Below are 23,783 nucleotides of genomic sequence, written 5' to 3' on the forward strand. Positions count from 1 at the left end.
GGAGGGAAAGGAGATTAAGGAAAACAAGTGTGAAACCTTCTGGGTATCAGTTCCTGGGAACGATTTCCCTGGCGTAGTCAGCAGGATTTCAGCAGACCAGCAATTCCACCAGACTTGCTTCTGGAAACTGGAACAAGCAGAACCCGGAGCCTCAGCCAGAGCCCAACGCCTTGAAGCCTTCCCTGGAGCGGCTCTCTCTAGGAGTGTCTCAAAGTGGAACCATGAACAGCCAAACAATCCAAGACCCAAAAAAGCCCAGCCTCCTGTTTTGAGCGTGTGTGTGTGTGTGTGTGTGTGTGTGTGTGTGTGTGTGTGTGTGGTGTGTGTGTGTGTGTGTGATGTGTGTGTGTACATATATCTCCTTTCAGAGTCTGTACTAAGGTATTTTTCAGCTGGCAAAAACCAAGCCCCCCTACGAAATGGTTCGACTTCTAAGTAGATAAACATCGCTTGCTCTCTCACAAGTCTGTTCCCCATCCCACACTTGGGATCAAAACAAAACATGTTTATATCCACTACAGTCCTGCTTTGCCTCTGCCTGCACAGAGCTCTCCTGCAACCTGCTATGGCTCCTGAGGAGCTATGTGCTCACGTGACTGCTGGGCTCTTTCTAACTGACTCCATGAGAGCACTCTTCTGGGTTTCTAAGCTGCTCCTCTTCCTCTCCTAGCTTCCCTGTGCTGATTCAAGTGTCCGTAGCCTTAGGGCTCTGCTGTCAGCTTCAGCCCTTCACCCACTCCTTCCTGTGCTGCTCCAGGACACAGCCTCTTCTAGTGACTGTGGGTCCATGGGAGGTGCTCGGGTGTCGCTGTGGGAGGGAGGTTGTCTTGTAGTCTTCTAATTTCTCTTGCACCTTGGTTGTTGGCCCTGCTTAATACTGGCTTGTCAATGGGCGTGGTGGCGCACACCTTTAATCCTAGCTCTCAGGAGGCAGGGGGATCACTGTGAGTTCAAGGCCAGCCTGGTCTACAAAGTGAGTCCAGGACAGTCAAGGCTACACAGAGAAACCCTGTCTCAGAAAAACCAACAAATCAATCCTGGCCCATCATGGGGCTTGAGATGTAGGTGAGGAAGGTGAGGAAGGCAGCTTTTCAGAGCTTGGCCCACAGAAAGCTCTGTGTTACAGTTAAGTGTGTTATCGCATCCCTCTCAATTGTCCATCTTTGAGTTTTGTTCTGGTGGCTCCGGCTTACTCTGTAGGCACCTGTGACAGCGAGCAGAGCTGGTTAAGAGTCCTGTGTCTGGCATGGCCGCCCTCTCTAACTCTCGTTGTTCTGATCACTTTTAAAAGATACTCCAAGAAGGATTACAGAGGTTCGTGTATCCTCCAGAAACCACAGAGGAACCCGACCCAGAAAACGCCTTTCCACCCATAGAGGTCACGCTGGAGGTCCACGAGAAGGTCGTCTTCTTTGAGGATCCGAAGGTCATAAGGTGGGATGCTGAAGGTACAGCCATGCCAGCTCTTACCACCGTGCAGCAGGGAGAGTGACACACATGACTGCAGCAGGCTGTCCTCCTGTCATAAAGCCTAGACTGGCCTCAAACTCAAGGCGTAGTCAAGGGTGGCCCCAAACTTCTGTTCTTCCTGTTTCCACCTCTCAAAGACTGGGGTAGGGCCCAGAGTGCTGGGAAGGTGCCCCACCCATGGGCACTCCACCCCGAACGCCCGTAGCTCACGTTTGTCACTGTTTTCCTTTGGTGGAGGGGGATGCGTGTACCACAGCACTCCTGGAGGTGAGCTCACAATTAACAGGCCAGTTATCTGTGTCCCCCACCTCCCATGGGTTCCAGTGATTCAAAGTCACATCTTCAGGCTTCTTAGTGCGCGCTCCTACTGCATCACGTCTGCCCAGAAGAGTCTTTGTAAGAGTGGGACTCACTGTCTTAACTGAGATGATCCATACTAGCTACAGAGGGGGGCTTAGTGGGTACAGCACTGGCTGCTCTGGTGCGAGGGCTAGAGGTTGAATCTCCCGAGCCTATGGAGAAGGCAGGCACTGTAGCATGCAGCTGTGCCCCCTGCAGTGAGGTGGGAGATGCAAAGCAACCTTGCATCTCCCAGCCTGGCCAGCATAGCTGAGAGTGAGGGAGTCTGCCTCAAGTGAGGTGGCCCCTGAGGACCAACACCTAAAGTTGCCCTCTGGTCTCTACTTGCACCCAAGTGGCAAATGAATATTCTTTGAGAGATTACTAATCTGTTTCTCACATGGCTGTACCATCTTACAAGTTCTGTTCATGTCATACCCTCGATGATGCTCATAATCATCTGTCTAGTGTGCCAAAGAATACTTTTATGTTCCGTCTACTAGTGACCAGTGCTGGATATCAGCATAGGTATTAGACTCGCATCTACGCAGCCTGCTGAAATGTTTGTTTGAATCACCTTTCCATGTTTTGGTTTGTTGGGTCCAAGACTGATCTTGAGCTAAGTGCACAGCTTAAGTACACAGTACCCACTGCCTCTGCTTCCCAGGGCTGGGGTTACAGGCACAAGCTGACACGCCCGGTGCTTTTCCCCGCCTCTGTATCTTCATTATTGGCCTGAAAGAGACAGAGCATGCTGCCCACTGCATGAGAGCGCTTCTCTGAGAAGTTTAGACAGGCAGACCCAAAGGTGCAGCTGGAAATGAACATTAAAGGGGGTACACATGAGGTGTCTTGGGAGGGATTCTTATAAATATCATTGGATCAGGGCCATGGCTGCACAGCTGCATCCATTTCCTGAAACTAAGATTGTATGCTTAATAACAGGACAGTTTTACAACTGTATTCAAACAGTAGAGAAAGGGCCAGAGAGATGGCCCGGTGGTTAAGAGCGCTTGCTGCTCTTGCAGAGGACTTACCACTCACAGCCATCTGTAACTCCAGTTCCGTGGGAGCTGGTGCCCTCTGCTGGCCTTTGTGAGCATTGCATGCAGTTGGTGCATGTACATCCAAGCAGGCAAAATGCATAAAAGTAAGTAACAAACGTAGAAATGATCCCTGAAAGTATAACCTTAAACAAAAAAAATAAATAAATAAACTTTTAGCCAGTCAGTGCTGGCACATGTCTTTAATCCTAGCACTCAGGAAGCAGAGGCAGGCTGAATTTTGTGAGTTTGAGGCGAGCCTGGTCTACAAAACGACTCAGGACAGCCAAGTCTACACAGAGAAACACTGTCTTGAAAAACCAAAAAACAAACAAACAAACCTTTAAAAAATAAAACAGGTACAGAGCTCTATCTAGGGCTAGGGAAGAATTACCTAGGATGAATGGCAACGTGCTCACAGGCACACGTGAGTGTGTGCTCACAGGCACACATGGGGAAGATCTCAGGAAGGCAGGAGAGAGGGGCTGAAAACAGGTGGGAGAAATGTCTCCCTCCTCTGTAATGCAGAATGTGCTGGAGTTTGGACTGGACCCTGGAGACAGGGATCTCCTAGCAGGGAATGGGGGTGATGGTGGTGGTGTGGGTGGTTGTTGTTGGTAGTGGGTGGTGGTGTGGGCAGTTGTTGTTTTTGGTGGTGGTTGTTGTGGTAGTGTGGGGGGTGAGGGGTGTTTCCTTGAGAGCTGTAACTCAGAAGACATTTTTGCACACTATGTGTACTTCAACGTTCTTACTCATGACTGATGTCACCTGCTGTCGTGAAGGTAAACTCTGGAGAACAGATGGCATCAGCAGTGTTGTTTACAACCGAGAAACCAGGCTCATCACCTTCAGTTTGGATACTATGGGCCCTGTGGCCTTGATTCAGGATGCCCACATAAACATGCCCTACCAATCCTGGGAGCTGAGACCCCTCGATGCAAACAAAGTCCTCATGACTGTGACTACGCTTTTCCTGGAACTCCAGATACACATCAAGGTGAGTGGCCTCCCAGCGGCCTGCAGCCTGGGTAGGGTACCAGCCAGCGTGCGTGTACTGTCCCTGGAGCTATGACTTCTAAATGAAGTTCAAATAAATAAGCAAACACGTGTAAGAGTGAGGAACCCCGGGGTTCCTAGGGATGGGTCAGTCATCCCAGCAGGACAGCCAGCAGGAAGCTCTGAATGTTTGAGGCATCGGCCTAAGGGGCTTTCATAGGCACCGTGTTCTAAAGCTGATCTGTGGGGGACATGTACCACTCAGTTACTTAGAATCACTGTCAGATTTTCTGATATGCAAATTTTAGTTGTTTTAGAAAGAGCTGGAGCTCTGTCTGAGTACGGCTGAAAGACTAGCAGGCTTCCAATCCTCAGGACAGGTTTAGTGTCAGACACCTTTAATCCCAGCACTTAGGGCAGAAGCAGCCAGAGCCACACTGTGAGACTCTGTCTCCAACCAACCAACTAACCAACCAACCAGCAAACAAAATAAGTTTATGAAGCCTCTGTGGGGTTGTTGGATGACATCTCAGGACTGTCACTGTTACAAAGGCCCCTAAGACATTGTCAACTGTCCCTCAGTTTGTTAGGAGGTCACTGGCTTTCCTCAGTGTGCACAGGGTATTTATTGCCTGGCAGGCTTCCATGTCGGCCTCCTCATCACCCCATCGCAGAGGCAGAAGACACTGCATGGCTCTGGTCTGAGGGGCAGGGCTGACACCTGCGGAGCGCGGGTCTGTGGGCATGCAGGTCCTTCTGTGTCTTCAGGTCAGGCGTCACAGGTTGCCTCATGGAGATTAAACCTTAAGTAAGATGCAGCTGGGCTGAAATGATGGCCACTGCGACTGTGGACACATGTTGGAGCTCTAGCATTTGGTACGAAAGAAAAAACCTGACTCCATTTTTGCACTGACTAGATGCTGAGATCTCTTATCTATAATAGGTTAAGTGGCCAATGCTATTAACATGCGAATACAGAAGTACAAACTCCATATCCCTTCAAAACTGGATAGTTACAGAACGTACAAGAGTAATCCCTGAAAGTACAATCAGGAGTTTTTAATGGCTATTTTAATTCAGAGGAACACAGGCTGCTCACCTTTTATAAAATAGGCCCAGGACATCATTTCTAGTCTCTCAAGCACCCCGAGGGAGCCCAGGAAGTTAGCGAGCTGCCAAGGCAATGAGGGCCCGAGACCTACCAGATGCAGTATTTACTGCAGTGGCCTCGAGGAGCTGGACCCGCATGGTGACGACCCGTTTCTCTTCCCATCTGGGCACTTAGGAAAACCTCTGCATGTTGGCTTCAGTCAAACTGGAGGACCAAGACCGCTTGTCACACTTGGAAGGGCAGTGGATGACGCCCGCACCCTTCATTCTGGCCTTGAAGGAAGCTGGGCTGAATATCTTCCCTGCTGTGTACTCTCACTTCTACGTTGTCATCAACAACAAGGCAAGGCTAGCTCTCTAAATGTCATGTAGTGGGAGCCTGGAGTGTGGCTGCGACCAAACTCTATCAGGGAAAAGGTCAGAACCCCAGGGTCCCTCCAGCTTAATTTTCTCAAGAACTGTGGTGTAGTAAGTAGACCTGCCATCCGCACTGTCACTTTAGCAAAGCAGCCCAGCCACTGCTCACTTTATTTTCTTTCTCTCCCCAGTGATGGGTCTGCTCAGTAGTAGTTACATATAGACACAAGCCTGCAACCCATCCTGGGTTCTCAGTGTCTATGTGCTGTTCATGAGATCCCCCCATGTGAGTCTGGGGCTCCCCAAGATCAGCACTGGCAGATTGCTCTAGCAGCCATCCTGGCCCAGAGTGCGGTGATAAAATCACAGGTGCTCACAGAAGGCGTGTTTGTAGGCAGAAGAGTTCTATCTGGAAGAACACATCTGCCACTTTCTGGTGTCTTCCCACCTGTCAGTGACCGTGTAACATCTGCCAGTCATGTGCCTAAGGGTATGGACACTAATGCATAGGTAGAAGGGGTCAGTTTTAGTGACTCGGAGACATAGTTAACTATGCTCACTGCCCTGCTCCTGTCCCTGCCCTGCGGGCGACATTGTAGCAGAGAAGCATAAATGGTCCTGCACATCACAAAGGTAAAAATACACTAGAATAGAAAAACAGGGGACCAAGGAGCCTGGAGCTGGGAGGACTGGGAAGGACCAGGGCTGAGGCGGCGTCTGCTCACAAGGGTTCGCTCACAGGGGTCCACTCACAGGGGTCCACTCACAGGGGTCCACTCACAGGGGTCCACTCACAACAGCTTTTGTGTGCCCTGTTCAACTTAGGGAGTGTACAGAAAGGGACACCATTGCCTGATTTTGAGCATTGAATCACAGAATCTGACTTAAATTTTGAAATGAGCCCTCCCTATGCTGAGGGTCTGACCGAGAGGACACTTGTGGGAACCCTGTACGACTGACTGTTATCCTCCCGCGGACAGATGCCCCTGGTGGAGATGAAGGCCTACCGGCAAATGGCCCTGCTGAGCGCTGCCTTCTCATTTCGCTGGAGCAAGTGGAACATGGTCTGCAATTCCACAAGAGTTGTGTTCCGGGTAAAGTATGCAAAACCCGTTAAACTGCCTTGTCTTCCATAAAGAAGGCACTCAGGACATGCGCACAGCCTCCTTCGATGTTCAGAATGTTGTTCTCAAATTCTGACTGCTAGCTTGGCAGACCTTCACCACCCACTGCCGTGTGTGTGTGTCTGCAGTTAATGGTCCTCTGCAGAGGTCAGGCCTTCGGCATAACTTCTAACACGTTAGAAAAGACACCATTTTTAAACTCAAGGCTGACTGGATTTTTCTGGCCTGTGTGGGAACCCAAAGCCTGGTACTAGCGTGCAGGTGCTCCTCCACTGAGCTCCACCCGCAGGGCTCAGCGCTTTGTGCTGAAGTAAAGCGGCCACCGTGTTTCTTCTAGTTGCGCCCCACTTGAGCACGTCCCCCCCAGTAGCTGGGTGCGTGTCTGTTCCCTCAGCTCCCAGAGCCAGCACTTGGGTCAGCTTCACGGTCTAAAGCAGGTCAGAAGCGGGCCCTGCAGGGTGCTTTCAGCTGCGTGTGGTGGCGCACAACCTTACTCCCGGCGCCAGCCGCTGTCTTTAAGCTGGACAACTTGGGTGCCCAGTGTGTTTAGACACTCTCAGAATTCAGACTCTTTCCAGGTGAAGGAAGACCTGGCGGCGGCAGCGAAGGACCACCTCCTCATGTTCAGTGGTGAGAGAGCACAGGTGCTCAAGATGGGGGAAGACAGCGATGTGTTCTCCGAGTCCCTCAAAGAGGAGACGGAGTTTCACTCCACCCTGTACCACATGGTGAAGGACTTCGCCTCTCCAGAGGCGATGACGAAGGTCAGGCACTCCAACTGCCAGTTCATTGACTCGGTGTGCCACATGCTGCTCTCCGTGCGCGTCCTCAGCTACTCCTAGTCCTCACGCCCGTGCGAGGGATGGGGAGGAGCTAACAGGGACTCCTCCCGGGGCTGGCGAGGTGACCTAAGAGCACTCTGAATTCAAGCTTCACTGCATAAAAGATTTGAATGGACTTTATTTGATATATTTCAATAAAAGTGTCTCTCTCTGACCGCTCATTAAAATACCCCCGTAAAATACCCCCAGTGGGGGCCGCTCCCTCCCTGAGCTTCAGGGGATCCCTGAGTTGGGGATTAAGCTGTCCCAGCTGCTCTGAGTCCCCTAGTCTTACACTAAAACACGAGAAAGTTACAAATCTCAGAGGGAAATGCTAAAGTCAAGCAGGACCGTCACACTGGCGGGGGCCCATTGTGCCTGAGTCCAGTAAGCGGCCATAAGACCTGTTCTAGAGACATCCAGGCGTCCCCTTCCTGTGTGGGTGCAGCCTCCACAGCTGTCTGGAAGAGCTGGCTTGTGAGGAAGCTCACCAGCGCTGCACACAGTACAGTGAAGACCACAGAGAGCCACAGCACTCTGTTGAACCTCGGGAAAGACGCCTGCAGGCGAGCAACCCAGGAAGCCATGGAGCCGCAGCTGTGGGGAGAACACAGGTGGCACTGGTTATTGAGTACCCCAACAGCATCCACTGCCTTAGCTGCATGTTAGGGTGAGGCCTCTTGGTTTGGGGTACAGCCCGCTCCCCACCATTTATAACTATTAAAATGAAAGAAAGAGTCCTGCTGCAATGCTGAGGATATGATGCAGGCCCTAACTCCCAACGTCCAGTATAAAGCAGCGTGGATGCATTTCCCACTGAACTCCGCACTCTTCTGCACTAAAGTTCAAACTGAAAAACCCCAAGATTTACATCTGCCTCACCAACGCCTGCACTAGTCCCTGGTCTCCGCAGTCGGCCCAAGCAGAGGCTCTCACTGTCTCCTTCAAGCAGCCACTGAAAGCCAGAGCCTGGGAGGGCCTGGGTCTGAGCCGAGGCTGCTTGGCTCCAGAGTCCAGTTCCTGCTGTGTAAAACGGTGAGGAGTAGTGGACCGTACCCACAGTGTTCATCTTAGACCTAACAGCCCCAGCAGTAAGACCGGCCCTGGGGCCCCACCCACCCCGCGGTGTCCTGAGCCCGCCGCTTACACTGTGCTGATGTCCCAGGTTGCCAGGCTGCTTCTCCTATCAGAAAGGCTGGGCTTCCTGGCCCTCTCCACAGCCTCTTCTCCTGCTTGTTCCGGGGTGTCCCTGGTTCTGCAAACGAGTTTTGACAGGAATGACAAGGTGCTACCTTTGCCAGAAACCACAGAGGTTCACTGACAACTCAAAGTGCCCAGAAACACCACATGCCAAGTGCTGGATCACAAACCTGCTGCAGTATCAAGTAACCTCTCTGTAGCATATTGGTCAGTAACACCCACAGGGCCAATTCACAGAGGGTGGAAAAGGCCGGCTTAGCCAGCTCTAACCAATACTACAGGTATACGTGTACATCTTCAGCATACATTAAAAGGTGTGTAGATAACACAGTTCTTGAAATGCTGAATACTTAAACTTATTACCATACTTTAATATCTTCCAGAGCGCTTGATTGCATTTGTTTTCAGTAGAGACTTTGTTTTGGGTCAGGGTCTCACGGTTAGCCCCTGGCTGGCTTCAGACTTGGCGTGGTCCTCCTGTCTCTGTCCCCTGCTCTCCCATGTCTGGATTCTTTCTGTTACTATGTCAGATCAGTGTGAACTTGGAATGCAGTCTAAGTGTCATTACTCTAAATATCTTTCTGTTGAAATGGCTACCTTTTACATAAGACAGGTGAAGCTGCGCGTCACTCACGTGCACCCTCCCCTCTGAGCCGAAGTGCCCACCACTCCAGGAGCCTCAGCTCCCACCACGAGTCACCTACTTGTCACGCTTCTCGTCCTCAGCGTCTGCCCAGGCATAGGTGCTAATGAACCGGTGTAGCGAGGGCCGGTGCTCACTCTGCTCCGTCCCCAAAATTCTCCTGCACAGAGATAGGGGCCATGAGTCGAGCAGAGCCGTGCCTCCCAGCAGAGAGCTCCCACACTGCTTAGGCCAGTGCGGACACTAAACTGCCTTCTGGCTTTTTCCTTCGCACATCCAGGTAACTCTTATTCCCTGATACAACTGCAATGACCGAGGCCGGTTTTCATGTGTTGCTCTTCACACCCTCAACAAATCAAAGGTTATTATGCACGCTCGCGTGCCTGAGACCAACTCTGCCCTTGCCACGGGCTCCCAGGGGGTGGGCACAAGTCACACTTACCAGCTGCTCGGCCGCCGACTGAATCTGTCACTATTCTCCATCCCAGACACCTTCCGAGGTTTGAGAAATCATAAAATAGGTGCTCAGTGAAGGAGTTATATTTTTGTCATAGAGATGAGTTTGCTTTTGAGGCAGAAAACCTCCGAGTGTACTTACCATGGCCACTTTGCCGAGATTCCTGGGTAAAGAGGCGATGGTCACTCTCCGGAGAGAAGACGGCTACCAAGGAGAGAAATGTACAGTTAGAGGATTCTGGGACTCGAACCCTCTAGCACAACGCTTGCTGTCATGCATAGCAGGCAGGCAGACAGCAGCTGGACCCCAGTGGATCTTGTGTGGAAAAGTCAATTTTCAGAAACTCTACTCAGTTTATGCTCTGCCTTCCCCACTTGCCAAGAATGAAGTTTCTTGTCCCGGTTTTCATCTGTCTGTCTGCAGCGTCCACCACACACCTTGGCTGTTGAGCCACAACGTGTGTATCTGCCCTGAGGAACATTTCTATTTATGACCATTTTCTATTTTCCCTATATCTTTGTAGAAGAAAACTGTATTGTAATTTAGCTGTGTGTGTGTCTGTCTGTGTGTGTGTGTGTTGTTTTGTCTCTCCTTTGTTATCTTCATTTCTGTGCTTAGGAAATCCCAGCTCATGAGGAAGTCTGGTATTTTCCACAGTTACAGCTTTTCCTAAAACTTTTCCAATTAATACATTTAAAATTCATAGAACTTTTGTTGGATCTGTTTTAACACGGAGGAAAAAACTATACGTGAACAGGGAAATAAGAGGCTTTGGCACGTGCTCATGTGCTGTGCGACAATATCAGGGTAAACATTTCTCTCTCCCCAAACACTATAACATTTTTCAAAGTTCTTCCCTGCAGCTTTTGTTCTGTTTTGTTTTGTTAACCACACTGCTGTTACTTCTGGTTGGTCCACTAAGCAACAGTGCCCCAGGCTTGGCACTCACCCCCACTCTCCCACAGCGCGGGCACCCCCACTCTCCCTCAGCGCCGGCGCCCCCACTCTCCCACAGCGCGGGCACCCCCACTCTCCCTCAGCGCGGGCGCCCCCACTCTCCCTCAGCGCGGGCGCCCCCACACTCCCTCAGCGCCGGCGCCCCCACTCTCCCTCAGCGCGGGCGCCCCCACTCTCCCTCAGCGCGGGCGCCCCCACTCTCCCTCAGCGCGGGCGCCCCCACTCTCCCTCAGCGCGGGCGCCCCCACTCTCCCTCAGCGCGGGCTAACCATCATCCTGTCGTCACCTCAGTAGTGGTGCCCAGTCCTCCCGGCTCAGGCTCAGTGTTGCTTAGGAAGAACACTTTAGACTTTGTCATAAATGAGATGTTATATTTTAACAAATGAATGTGTTTGTTGGCCTTGAGATTTGCACAGAAGAGTCATATATAGTATTGTGTAGCTTAAATAAATATCAGGGATTTAAAAAAGATTTAAATGTAGTAATAAACTAAAGGAATTGCAATGGTTAGCTTCCGTTGTCAACTCCGCTGTACTAAGAAACTAACTGGGGCATTACTGAGGAGCACCCGTGGGTGCCTCTGGAGGGTCCTCCTGACTGGGGGTCCCATCCCAGGTGGCTTTCCTCCACCTCCACCTCCACCCTCATCCTGCCTTCTTGTCTAGCAGTAAGACTTTGAGACAGGCATGGAGGCACCCCGGACAAATGCCCTGTGCCCCCATCCTCCCACCAAGAAGAAAGCGGGTTAGGCTTCCAGCGCGAGTTTTACAGAGAATGGGGCCTTCTCTCTTGTTTGGGACTTGACTTTCTGGTAAGGATGCTGCCTGGCTCTGAAGTAGATGTTAGCCCCCCCATGGAGGAATCAGGGCTGAGGGGCTCGGGGTACAGGGTGTGGGGAGGGCACGCGTCTATGAGGATCTTGAGAATCTGTTCTGCCGTTGTCAGTTTGCCTGGGCCCCACTTCGGGTTAGAGGACGAGAGGCCGCTGCACTTGCTTTCCTTGTGCTGCTGGGCCACTCTGATTGACATACAAACACAACAGGAAATAGCACAGTGCGCCTCGTAAACCATATGAATAGATACACACGTGGCCCAGCCATAGCCACTGGAAACAGTGACAGTCAGGAAGCCAGCACAGCTGCTTGACACAGTTGCAGCAAAGCTGAGCGGATTGCTATAATCACTGATCTTCTATCGCTAACTTTTGGGTTTTGGTCTCTGTGTGTTGAGCTCTTGGGGACTTTTCTGCATTATAATTTAATTATGTCTTTCTTGAGAAAATGATGTCCGACTCTTCTTAGGAAAATCCTAAAATTACTTTATCTGGTCACTGTTTGTAAGTTTTCCTTATGCCCTGGAGACCATTAAGCACAGATCAGCACATAGCTAGAGGCCATTACTCCAGGATCTTCTTGGCGTATCTGCCCCTGAGCTAACACAAACAGTGTAATCGGTGCAGGATAAAGGAGACAATGGACAAACCCTGACTGGCCAGGAGACGAAGTTACAGATTCAAGGTCTCTTTTTATAATAGGCTTAGAGTTCTCAGAAAACGTAGTTTAAAGACAGGGGTGTACAGGGTGCACTCCTGAAGGAATAAAACTCAGTAAATAAGATAGATTGACTAAGTAAACTTTTCCTACTTTATGATGAAACATATAGTAAGACGAGTTACTGTAGGTGTTAGTATTTGCTATTCATAAAAAAGACCATATGTTTTCTGTTTGTCCAGGGTGCTCTTACACTGCAAACACTGCCAGCCTAAAAGCAGGCCGTCATGTAATAAACTTATTTGCTTTGGAGGAAACATTCTTTAGATTCTTTTCATTGGAGTCATGGGATTGATGATGATGATAGTGATGGTGGTGATGGTGATGGTGATGGTGATGATGTGATGGTGATGATGATGACAGTGATGGTGGTGATGGTGATGGTGATGATGTGATGATGATGATGATGACAGTGATGGTGGTGATGGTGATGGTGATGATGTGATGGTGATGATGATGATAGTGATGGTGGTGATGGTGATGGTGATGGTGATGTGATGGTGATGGCAGTGATGATGGTGATGGTGGTGATGGTGATGGTAGTGATGATGGTGGTGTGATGGTGATTGTAGTGATGATGGTGATGGTGATGATGGTGATAATGGTGGTGTGATGGTGATGGTAGTGATGATGGTGGTGTGATGGTGATGGTAGTGATGATGGTGGTGTGATGATGACGATGATGGTGATGATGGTGGTGTGATGGTGATGGCAGTGATGATGGTGATGTGATGGTGATGATGGTGATGTGATGGTGACGATGATGGTGATGATGGTGGTGTGATGGTGATGGTAGTGATGTGGTGATGGTGATAATGATAGTGATGATGATACATGTTCTGTTTGTACTTTATAATTGTGACTGAACTTGTAACCCTGGACATGTAATGAAAACTCAAACACATACTCTATACCACTTGGATAATAATTAGTCTGTCTTTGTTCTGTGACATTTGTGTAAATAAAGAACTATGAGGTGGCTAAGTCAGTCAGAGCTGTGACATTCTCCTTCCTCTTACCAACTCCTTATCTCCTCCAGGCCACCCTGTCGCCAAGGACTCGGCTCTCATCAGGGAAGCCCCCCTAAAGGTCCCCAGTACACATTATACACTCATGCATATGAACTTAAATCAGTTTTGTGATTTGCAGTAAAAGGCACATAACTTCAAATGCTACCTTCCACTCAGGACATTTTTATCAACTGTGAAATCAGTTATTACCTTGGAATTTAGAGAAGATGAGCGTTTTTTAATCTGACAGTCATCTGAAAGGAAAAACATTTTCACATTAAAATGTTTTGAGAATTATCTTATGGGTATGTTTTCTCTGCATGTGTGTTTTTTCTGCATTTATGTCTACACATCACGTTAGATCCCCTGAACCAGAGCTATGGATCGCTGTGAGCCACTATGCGGGTGCTGGGAACTCTGCAGGAGCAACGGGTGCTCTTAGCCACTGAGCATCTCTCCAGCCCCACATTTTATATTTTAAAAATGGCACATGCATTTATGTCAAGAACAGGTCAAAAAGGGTTTCCTAAAGACTCTGCAGGAGACCAAGACAGAAGGATTGCTGTGATCTCAAGGCCAACCTGGGCTACAAAGTGACACTGCCTGTTCATTTTTGTGGTCCTGGGGTTTCAACCCAGGGGCTTTCTGCGTGTGAGGTGAGTGCTCCACCCAGGGGCTTTCTGTGTGTGAGGCGAGTGCTCCACCCAGGGGCTTTCTGCATGTGAGGCGAGTGCTCCACACAGGGGCTTTCTGTGTGTAAGGCGAGTACTCTACCCAGGGGCTTTCTGCGTGTGAGGCGAGTGCTCCACCCAGGGGCTTTCTGCATGTGAGGCGAGTGCTCCACCCAGGGGCTTTCTGCATGTGAGGCGAGTACTCCACCCAGGGGCTTTCTGCATGTGAGGCGAGTGCTCCACCCAGGGGCTTTCTGTGTGTGAGGCAAGTGCTCCACCCAGGGGCTTTCTGTGTGTGAGGTAAGTGCTCCACCACTAGGCTAGATCTCCAGCCTTGTTTCTGCAGCTGCCCCCAGGCCTGCCAGCATGCAGGAGAATGCCAAACACGGCTGCTCTTCAAAAGACAGAGCATCACTAAAGAAAGAATTCTGTTCAGAAATGCTCATACTTTTTACTTCCAATGAAACCATCGTGGTGCTGGAGAGATGACTCAGTGGTTACGAGCAGTGGCTGCTCTTGCCAAGGATGCTAGTTCAGTTCCTAGCACCCCCGTGGCGGCTCACAACTGGCTAAAAGTCCAGTTCCAGAAGGTCTAGTGCCCTCTTCTGGCCTCTATGGGCACAGCATGCACAGACATAGAGGGCGGTAAGCACTCACGCCCTTAAAATAAATAAATCTAAAAAGCTGTAAAACTTATAGAAAACACATGTTCTCATTTGTCTCTCTTCCAATCCTCCAGGCAGCTTACTGTGCCAGGGTCAGTCCTTCAAGAATCCAAAATCACAGCTGGGCAGAGTGGCACGTTTATTACTGTGTGTGGAAAAAGAACCAACTGTAACACACCCTGGCTGCACACTAAGTCTACTTATTGAGTTGGATGAAGCACCTTGACTCATCTCACTGATCTAAATTGGTTTAATGAATTTTCAAGGTGCTTTTCTGTCTGTTTTTCCATAACATTTTATATAAAAACTCAAGAAGTAGCTATTTTCTAATATAACCTTAATTTAATGTTACTACACAATGTAGCAAGACAGTAATGGGGTGTGAAAGAAGAGAACATTAGGGAAGCATAACTATTATCTTTTTAAAAAAAATGTCTGTAGGCCAGTCGTGGTGACACACACTCTTAATCCCAGTGCTTGGGAGACAGAGACAGGTAGATCTCTGAGTTTCAGGCCAGCCTGGATCCACATAGAGAATTTCAGGAGAGCCAGGGCTACATAGAGAGATCTTGTCTCAAAAGATAAAAAAATGAAAAAGAGAAAAGGGTATAGGGGGAGAGGAAGAGGGAGAAGAAGAAGAAAGAAAAAGAAAAAGTTAAAAAGGGAAAAAAAGTGTGTATGTGTGTGTGTGTGTGTGTGTGTGTGTGTGTGTGTGTGTGTGTGTGTGTGTGCAGGTGCCCATGGGAGACAGTAGAGGGCATCAGATCCCCTAGAGTTACAGGCAATTGTAAACCAGTGGATGTGGTTGCTGGGAACCAAGTACAAGCAGGAAGTGCTCTTAAATGCTGAGCCATCTCTCCAGCTCATCACTGTTATCCTAAACTCTGTTACCTTCATCCTCCAGAGAGTTAAAAGACCTCTCATTGTGCAGCAGAGCCTGCCTCAGCTCCTCCAGTTCGGCGTGCTCTTTGGCGTACATCCTCTTCAAGTTCTCCACGTGTTGAATCATCACTTCTACTGCTTTACTCACCCGGCTTTCCTACAAGAGCCAAGTTCTATTAGCAGCATCGCCCTCCGTGCTCAGTTAAAGCGCGCAGTTAGGGCTGGCAAGGTGGCTCGGTGAGTGAGAGCATTTGTGTGTGCAACGCTGGCCACCTGAGTCACATCTCTGCAACACACAAGGAAGGAAAGAGCCTGCTCTTTCAAAGTTGTCCTATGACTTCCACCGGGACACTGTGCGTGTGTGCACATGTGCGCGCGTGCACACACACACACTTATCAAAGGACAAAGTATTGGAAGGATTTGGATCTGACATAAGCAGGATCCTTTTGGAAGCCATTGTGTTACCAGCAGAGAGGGAGGCAGTGACTTTGATGCAAATGGCAGAAATGACAACAGAAATAATGGCTCTATCCTCTTGCTGGTCTGAGGGTAGAGCAATGGGCACACTTTGCCAATCGATGGAGAAGGAGATGAGAGCACTGAGAGGCCCGGCCCCCCTGCACCCAAGCTCTGGCCTGTGCCACTAGGACTGAGGGAGGGAGGCAGTGTGTGGACAAGGCTTTAGAGGGTGTGCGGCTTTCAGGATGCTAAGTGCAGTGTGTATCGGGCATCTGGGAAGACATGTCAAACCCCATCTGGATCTCAAGGCAGAGGATGAGGTGAAACTGATAAATCGGGGTGTCCCCTTGGATCTTGCGAGCACGTGGGCTGAGTACAGACAGCTGGAAGGTGAACAGAGGGGCAGCATCAGCTCTTCAGCTCTAGGAGGCTGAGAGAAATGGTGCGGCGCCTCAGCAGCCTGGACGAGCGGAGCAGCAGGTAGGGTAGAGGGGAAAGGCCACCAGAAGAAGCCGTGCTTAGGGTGGCTTACGAAAGGCAGAGGCTGACAGAGATGGATGTGGTCAATGTTGTAATGGCAGGTTTGTAAAGGCATAGGCTGCCCAGGTTTAAGAGAGCACTAGAGGAGAGAGACAAGCCACAAGAATCATTATGTCGAGAGACTTGTTTCTAGAACGAAGAAACAGAAAAGCAAGATGGCAGCCAAAGAAAGCAGGGGCTTAGGGTCGGGGAGGCGAGTGAGAGAGCTGATTTTTAGACAGTGTCTCTCTCCACACAGGCCAGGCTAGCCTTCAGCATCCAGTCACCTCACTGGTACTGCCTCAGGTGCTAGAACGTGACAGGGTCACTCGGCCCCAGCTTCTATTGTGCAGTTCTTTTTCAATGAAGAGGTAGCTTTGTGCCACCTCTTGCCTCCATCTTAAAAACAACATACATCTGCGCTAGTAGGCGTGATTTCATGGACAAGAACAACAGAAAGGCAGGGAGAGAGCTTAGCTGTCAGAACGGAGGCCCGTGTTTCTGCGTATAAACTGGCAAAAGATGGGATCTTGTGTACAGGCAAGACGGCTGGTTGCCCTGCGACAGCACAGGGCGGCCATCTTTAGCTGTGAGGAGGAGGAGGAGGCAGCATATGTGGATTTGGGTTCAAGCCTAGAGCAGCTTCTTCCCTCTGGATCGCCTCCATTAGAAGGGACAGAAGGCTCCCAGGCTCCACACATGGCACTGGAGCATGAGTCCACTCTAGGCGCACCATTTCCCACTCTGACGTGGGCAGGTAGGTAAAGTTTGCATGTGTGAGGTAGAAAGCAGAAGGTTCTTGCAGGGCACTGAACCCCAGATGTGACTGTAAAGTTTAAAGCTTGGTCAAGAAAGATGATGTGAGAGGAAGGGAGGGAGGGAGGTTTGAGGCGGCAGAGACTCACAAAAATAACTACATATTTTTCATCATAGCGAGAAAGCAATGGATGGTGCTTAAAACGGAAACCATGCCACAGCGTGGCCTGGTGAGTGTGTGGCTGAGAAACATGGATGGAGACACAGAGCTAATGGGGCGGGGCAGACGAGGCGGCTGACAGAGACATTGGGTTCTTAAAGCCATGTGCGTACATACCTTTAATCCATATTAAGACTAGCAGCAACCCCCACTGAGGGGTTGACAAAGAGCTAGAATATATAACAATTTGTCAGACCAGAGCCTCCGGAACATTAAATACCTTCCAAAGGAAATGTTTCCGCCTGCCTGGCAACTGATGAGCAGCTGAAAGTCTACTGCTCTATGACCCTGTGTACAACACTCAAATGAAAGCAGATAGGTGGGTAGACGGGTGACTGAGGAGACTGCAGGCAGCAGCTGCATCCCCAGACACCGAAGCTGCAGATGGGTTTGTCCCTGCTGTGTCACACTGATGGAAGGTCTGTGCACTCAGCGCCACCTGGCCCATTATCCTGTCATCTGCACTGAGGTCTGCCTCCCCCGCTCCCCAACCCCTTTCTGAGTTTTCCCAGAAGAACGGGGAAGAAAAATCCTAAGAAACAAAATCAGGTCTACCGTGCTTTGGGGGAGAAAAGGGTTCACGCCTGACCCTCTAAGGAAGCTTGCAAACCCTCAATGCAGGCACCGACGGGCTGTGCCTCCCTTCTGAGTCAGTCAGTTCCCACCCCACCTCTCTCTCTTTCTCCCCTCTTTCTCACTGTATCTCCCTGGCTGGCCTGGAACTCTGTGTCAAGCAGGCTGGGTTTGGACTCACAGGGACCCGCCCACAATGCCTTTGCATCCCGAGTGCTGGGTTTAAAGATTTGAACCAACACCTGGCTGTGCACAGAAGTGTGCTGACAACATATTCGCAGAAATGTAGCCCATGCTGTCTGGGAGCACAAAGCCTCCTAGTGTCCCTGTTACCTGGTTGATGGCTCCCAGCATCTCGGCCCTGCTGGCCACACGTGTCGTGCACTGGCTGAGGAACATTATGCTCTTTTCTAGCTTCTTGATGATTTCCTGAGCCTGGTTGTCCTCTTCACACAGGGGAGTCAGTGACTGTGGAAAGCAGAGCAAAGCAAAGTGGGTGCTTCTCATACGACTACACTGTGTTCGGATCTAAGCATCCTGATGCGGGGTAAAAAGCATCACCAAGGGTCACAGTGTGCTATTCTTGGTCCCTTCCTTTTGTACTAACCTAGCCCCCCTGCCAGGTGCACCCACAGCTCTCTTATGTGGCTCACAGGACACAGTGCAGATAAACAGACAATGCACGTGAACAGAATGTGTCACGTGAGGACAAACTGGCATCTTGAGAGGAGAATCACAATAATTTGAACCAGTTTGAGACTGGTTTTAGAGTCATCTAGGAGACACACCACTGGGTGTGTCTGTGATAGCACTCCCTGAGAGGAAGGAAGAACACCTCTGACGCAGGGGACACCATTCCGTGCCTGCATCCCTGAATAAATAAAGCAAGGAAAAAGAGGGAGTCAGTTGTGGTGTTTGAGTGAGAATGGCCCCCATCGGGTCACACATTTCAATCCCTGGTCCTTGGCTAGTAGAGCTATTTGGGAAGGGTTGGGGGCGTGGCCTTATTGGAGTGGGCGTGGCCCTGTCCTTGTAGATGAGATGTGAGCTCTCAGCCACTGCTCCAGCACCATGCCTGCCTGTCTGCTGCCGTGTTCCCTGTCACGATAGTCATGGACTCTAAACCTCTGAAACTATAAGCCACAATAAACTCTTCTATAAGTTGCCTTCGACAGGGGGAGATGGAAGGAGAGGGTAAGCATGTGACTAATATCCCGAAGCATTCTCTTACCTCTAAGAGCTTTAAACAGTTTGTGATTTCTTTCTTCAAGTTTTCCTCGGCCAGGTCCCGGGACCTCTCCTCAAGCTTCACTCTCTTCTCCAACGTGAACCAGTCACACTTAAGCCCCAGAGACAACCTGAGAAATTCTGCCTGTGGCCACAGCAGCGGGCGGGCAAGGAGAGAAGTTAGAGACCCAAGGACTCCGTGCTTCGTGGGGGTGAAGGGGGATCTTCCTTCTCCCCTAGAATCTGAGGCTGGAACACAGAGGCTTTGCCGGCACTTAGGCTTGTGCAGAAAGATGGACAGAGCATCCGAAGTACAGAGAGAGGGACGGAAAGGACAAGGGAGAGGGAAGGGAAGGAGAGAGGAGGGAAGACGGCAGAGGAGAGAGAAAGGAGAGGGGAAGAGGAAGGAGAGTGGGGGAGAGGGGAGGGGGGAGAGGGGAGGGGGAGGGGAGGGGGAGGGGAGGAAAGATGACAGAGGAGAAAGGAGAGGGGAGGAGGAAGGAGAGTGGGGGAGAGTGGGGGAGAAGGGAGGGGGGAGAGGGGAGGGGGAGGAGAGGGGAGAAGAGGGGAGGAGAGGGGAGGAGAGGGGAGAGGAGGGGAAGAGAGATGACAGAGGAGAGAAAAAAGAGAGGGGAGGAGGAAGGAGGGTGGGGGAGAGGGGAGGGGAGGGGAAGGGAGGGGAGGAGAGGGGGGCTGGGAGGAGAAAGGTGGGAACATGCTTTAAGCTCACCTCCACCTCCTTCTCATTAGCTGAAGTGCTGCAGAGGAGACAAAGAATTACTCACAGCAACCAGCACAGCAAGGAAGAGGCGAGCAACTGTGAAGCGGTCCTTACTTCTCACTCTGCTGGAAGTTAGCCAGCCTCACAGATGCTTTGGCAGCCGTGGAAGCCTCAGCTCCTGAGAAAAGACAAAGTAGCCGATTAAAATAGGTAACACCTGAAAGCCCATTCTGCCCTGAAAGCCCACACTACCCTCACTCAAAACATGTTATTTTATTTAAATAGATCTGAGCTGATAGGCAGCTAACGAACTTGCTTGCATCACAAGAGACTCTGCCAAACCTTTAGAAGCATACAGTCTTGTACCTCAGTGTACCAAAGATACATGAAAACTAAGATGGGTCAGAGTCAGAGGACCTTGCGGTCCTCTCTGGACTTCAGAGGCCCACTGTGTCAACGCACAAGTTAGAGCAACAACACTGATGATAACAGTGTTTGCCAACTGGATGGGAGTTAGATCGTCATGGAACATCTGTGCGGGGGCTCCTCGGCTGGGTCTAGATGTGGGGTCCCAGGCTAAGTAAACAGGAAGGCAGCTGAGCACCAGCCGTCCTTGCCCTGCTTCCTGACTGGCTGCCAGGTTCCTATGCCTTCCCCACCAGGACGGCCAGGATCCTCCAGGGAATGAGCCTTTCTTCCTGTGAGCTGCCTCCATTAGGCTACAGCATCAGGAAAAGCAAGCGATGCAAATGGCACCAATAAACAGGCCGCAGCTCTGGGACAGGCTTTACCACAGGCTGCTTTCTCTGCCACAGGAATGACGCCGGCTTTAAATTTGACAACGCTTGGCTTAAAGCCCAGTTTTGGCTTTCAGACATGTGACTGTGACCAAGCCACAACCTTGTCAAACCATCTACAAGATAAGGGTGTGATTTTGTGGAACCGTAGAGTCACATTAGGATGGCACAGCAAACCCTCAGCGGCAAATAGGTGCACTACTTTTCTGATGCTGTGAAACCACTGCTTACCTTATTGCCTTGCCTTCGGAGGGCTGAAATGACACAGACAGCATACCATAATGCTCAGATTATAATTTAGATTGTCTCAATAAGGCTTTAGACAGGGCCGCATGTGTCCATGTGGCACTGTGAACTCCCGTCTTTTCCTCTGGCATGTCGCGATTAGAGATCTTAGCTACTAGGTCTCTTCTATGTGATGCTAGGCTACTAAACCCAAGGTCTCAAGCATGCTAAGCAAGTACCCTGCCAACTGAGCTACATCCCCAGCCTTCTAGAGTTGTTTTTTAAGCCAACATTTCCATTTCGCAAAGGAGAAAGCAGAAGGTTAGGTACCTTCCTGAGATCACAGAACCGGAGCCGGGCCCAGCCTAGAGTGCGTGAGGCCAGCGTGGCATCCCTGTGAAGTCGCAATGAGGAGGGTGGTGGGTTAGCCCCTGTTTTGTGAGTCTTGGCGCATCTGCCCTTATGTGAGGTACCAAAACCCCAAGTAGTGTTGGGTAGCTCGCGACACGGGCTTACTGCTTAGCTTCAAATAGCTACTGTGGGAAGAGTGTTGGGCCAATCAGACGGTGAGACCCAAGACTCCATCCTGTCGCCTGGTCTCAACCCAGGATCCAGCATCACCGGAACTAATGTTCACTCGAAGGTTGTGTGAGTGTGCCTTACCTCCCGTAGCGCTGTCCTTCCCGCCATCTCCTACTGTTTTGGTTTCCTCTCTTGCTTCCTGAAATTTGGAGAAACTTTTATGGGCATGTGTGGGATGGAAATCATTCAGGACCAAAGGACTCTGTGCGTCCTGTTCCCTTCCGACCCGAGTCTATTCAAATCACTCTGCAGAACTCCAGGCCTGGGGAAAAGGTCAGCACAAACAGGACCTGATCCAAGGATCTAGGTGACGCCAAAGTGACATAAATGTAGAAATGTGAAAGTGACACAAGTTGTCACAAAGGAAACTGAGTGATATGCATGAGGAGGAGAGACACACCAGGGGCTCGAGCCTAGAAGGGCTCCTCACCCAAGGAACACAGCACAACGTGTAGGGAGGTATATGGGAGCCATCTCAAGCTAAAGCAATGGGTGCCCTGTATAGCTTTACAGTAACATATAGCTGTTAAGATATGTTAGACTTTATTCCACATGAAAACACACACACATTTACATACAAACACACACACACACACACACATACATGCACACACAGAATTGTTTAGTTGTTTTGTTGTTGTTTGAGACAAATTTCTAATATACAGCCTATAAGCCCATATTAGCCTGAAACTTGTGCTCCTCCTGGCTCAGACAGCCAAGTGATAGGATTACTTGAATTAAAATATAATTGAATGGATAGTTTCATTCAAATACATTTAAGACCATTAACCAACTGCTATGTAATAAGTATGTCTTCATTCTTCATACCAGGCGTAACCGTATGAGCAGACTGTGTTGCACTGGTCTGGAGAACTTAGCTGGGAACACTGTAGGCACACAGTCACCTTTGTGATGCTGTCAGACACAATCAGATGAGGGGAGACACTTAGAAAACTAAATAGATTCTCTGTCAGGAAACATGGCTGATGGAGCAGAGCACTGGCTGTGGGATTCTGCAGATCCTGGTGTAAATAGAATCAATAAAGAAAACCCAAACTGAAGGAGAACTGGAAATAAAAATTTATGAACTCAAACAGGAACCTCAGAGGCAAGCCTTACCAACAGAATATAAGAGATGGAAAGGAGTATCTCAGGTACTGAAGACAAGCTAGAAGAAGTGCCATCTCAGTCCAAGAAAATGTCAAATCAAAAACAAGACAAAAAAACAGGTACAAACCACCCCCCAGGAAATTTTGGATACTATGAAAAAACTAAATAGGAATAGAGGAAGGAGAAAACACACACACACACACACACACACACACGCATGTACGCATGTGCATCAAAGTCACAAAGTATTTTCAACAAAATCATAGAAGAAAATTTCCTTAACCTAAAGAAGGAAATGCCTATCAAAGTATAAGACGCATATAGAACACCAAATAGACTAGACAGAAAAGAAATGTCATATAATATATAATAATCAAAATACTAAATGTACATACCTGAAACACCAAATAGACTGGACCAGAAAACAAAGTCTCCATAATCAAAACAACAAACCAAAGAAAGACTATTAAAGGCTGCAAGGGGAAAAGATCAACTAATATATAAGGGCAGACTTATTAGAACAACATCTGACTTTTTAATAGAGACTCTAAAAGCTAGAAGTTCCTGGAAAGATGTTCTACAAACTCCAAGAGACCACGGATGCTAGCCCAGAATTACTATACCCAGCAAAACTTTCAAGAGACCACAGATGCCAGACCAGGCTTTCGATCACAATAGAAGAAAGATTTTTCATGATAAAACCAAATGTAAGCAGTTATCTATCTACATACAAATCCAAGCCTATACAAGGTGCTAAGAAAACTTCAACATGAAGAAGTTTGACCAGACCCAAGAAAATGCAAGTAATAAATAATGCGAAACCATCAAATCAAAAGAGGGAGGGAAAGTCCACACCACCACAACAAAATACCTAATTTCAGTAAAAGAAAATAACCCTAAAAAGGTTAAACATTCCAAGATGCCTCACTCTCTGCACACTGCCTGGCTGTAGAGTTCTGTATTTGCTGCTGGAGGGAGCTTCTCTGTGATGGTTGGGTACGCTGCGGATCTATGCAGAATGTCTCCATCAAGCCCCTCCCTTCAGGGTTTAGGGAACTCTACAGAGGAAGAGGTGAAAGGAATGTGGGACCCAGAGTGACGGAGGACACCAGTGAAACAAGGTCTTGTAGACATAGCAACACTGACACACACATGAACTCATGGAGACTGTGGGAGCATGCCCAGGGCCTGCACGAGAAGGTGCTGAGAGGAGAAGTGGACACGCGCCCCCATCCCTAACTCAGAAGCGTTCTCCAATGGAAAACCACTTGCAAATGAAAAATTAGTTTTCTTCAAGG

General features: G+C 49.5%; 2 protein-coding genes across 6 annotated transcripts in view; one reads left to right on the top strand and one right to left on the bottom strand.

The window, feature by feature from the left end:
- The window catches only part of DNAI7 (dynein axonemal intermediate chain 7), a 49,069-nt gene extending 41,782 nt beyond the window's left edge, over nucleotides 1-7,287 (top strand). The window contains exons 13-17 of the mRNA XM_084765325.1: nucleotides 1,292-1,448; nucleotides 3,635-3,849; nucleotides 5,134-5,301; nucleotides 6,296-6,409; nucleotides 7,018-7,287. Of these exons, the coding sequence (XP_084621451.1) occupies nucleotides 1,292-1,448; nucleotides 3,635-3,849; nucleotides 5,134-5,301; nucleotides 6,296-6,409; nucleotides 7,018-7,281 (918 nt within the window). The 3' untranslated portion in view covers nucleotides 7,282-7,287. The remainder of the gene's footprint in view (nucleotides 1-1,291; nucleotides 1,449-3,634; nucleotides 3,850-5,133; nucleotides 5,302-6,295; nucleotides 6,410-7,017) is intronic.
- A 125-nt stretch (nucleotides 7,288-7,412) lies between these two features.
- The window catches only part of IRAG2 (inositol 1,4,5-triphosphate receptor associated 2), an 85,962-nt gene continuing 69,591 nt past the window's right edge, over nucleotides 7,413-23,783 (bottom strand). For all 5 annotated transcript variants that reach the window (XM_084765298.1, XM_084765297.1, XM_084765301.1 and 2 more), the window contains 12 exons: nucleotides 21,457-21,514; nucleotides 19,886-19,949; nucleotides 19,781-19,808; nucleotides 19,055-19,195; nucleotides 18,157-18,291; nucleotides 15,305-15,452; nucleotides 13,288-13,331; nucleotides 9,702-9,764; nucleotides 9,546-9,595; nucleotides 9,165-9,263; nucleotides 8,408-8,515; nucleotides 7,413-7,857 (listed from right to left, as the gene is read on the bottom strand). In XM_084765298.1, the coding sequence (XP_084621424.1) occupies nucleotides 7,614-7,857; nucleotides 8,408-8,515; nucleotides 9,165-9,263; nucleotides 9,546-9,595; nucleotides 9,702-9,764; nucleotides 13,288-13,331; nucleotides 15,305-15,452; nucleotides 18,157-18,291; nucleotides 19,055-19,195; nucleotides 19,781-19,808; nucleotides 19,886-19,949; nucleotides 21,457-21,514 (1,182 nt within the window). In that variant the 3' untranslated portion in view covers nucleotides 7,413-7,613. The remainder of the gene's footprint in view (nucleotides 7,858-8,407; nucleotides 8,516-9,164; nucleotides 9,264-9,545; nucleotides 9,596-9,701; nucleotides 9,765-13,287; nucleotides 13,332-15,304; nucleotides 15,453-18,156; nucleotides 18,292-19,054; nucleotides 19,196-19,780; nucleotides 19,809-19,885; nucleotides 19,950-21,456; nucleotides 21,515-23,783) is intronic.

This window comes from Acomys minous (genome assembly GCF_964271855.1).
Source record: "Acomys minous genome assembly, chromosome: 17".
Taxonomy (NCBI): Eukaryota; Metazoa; Chordata; class Mammalia; order Rodentia; family Muridae; genus Acomys; species Acomys minous.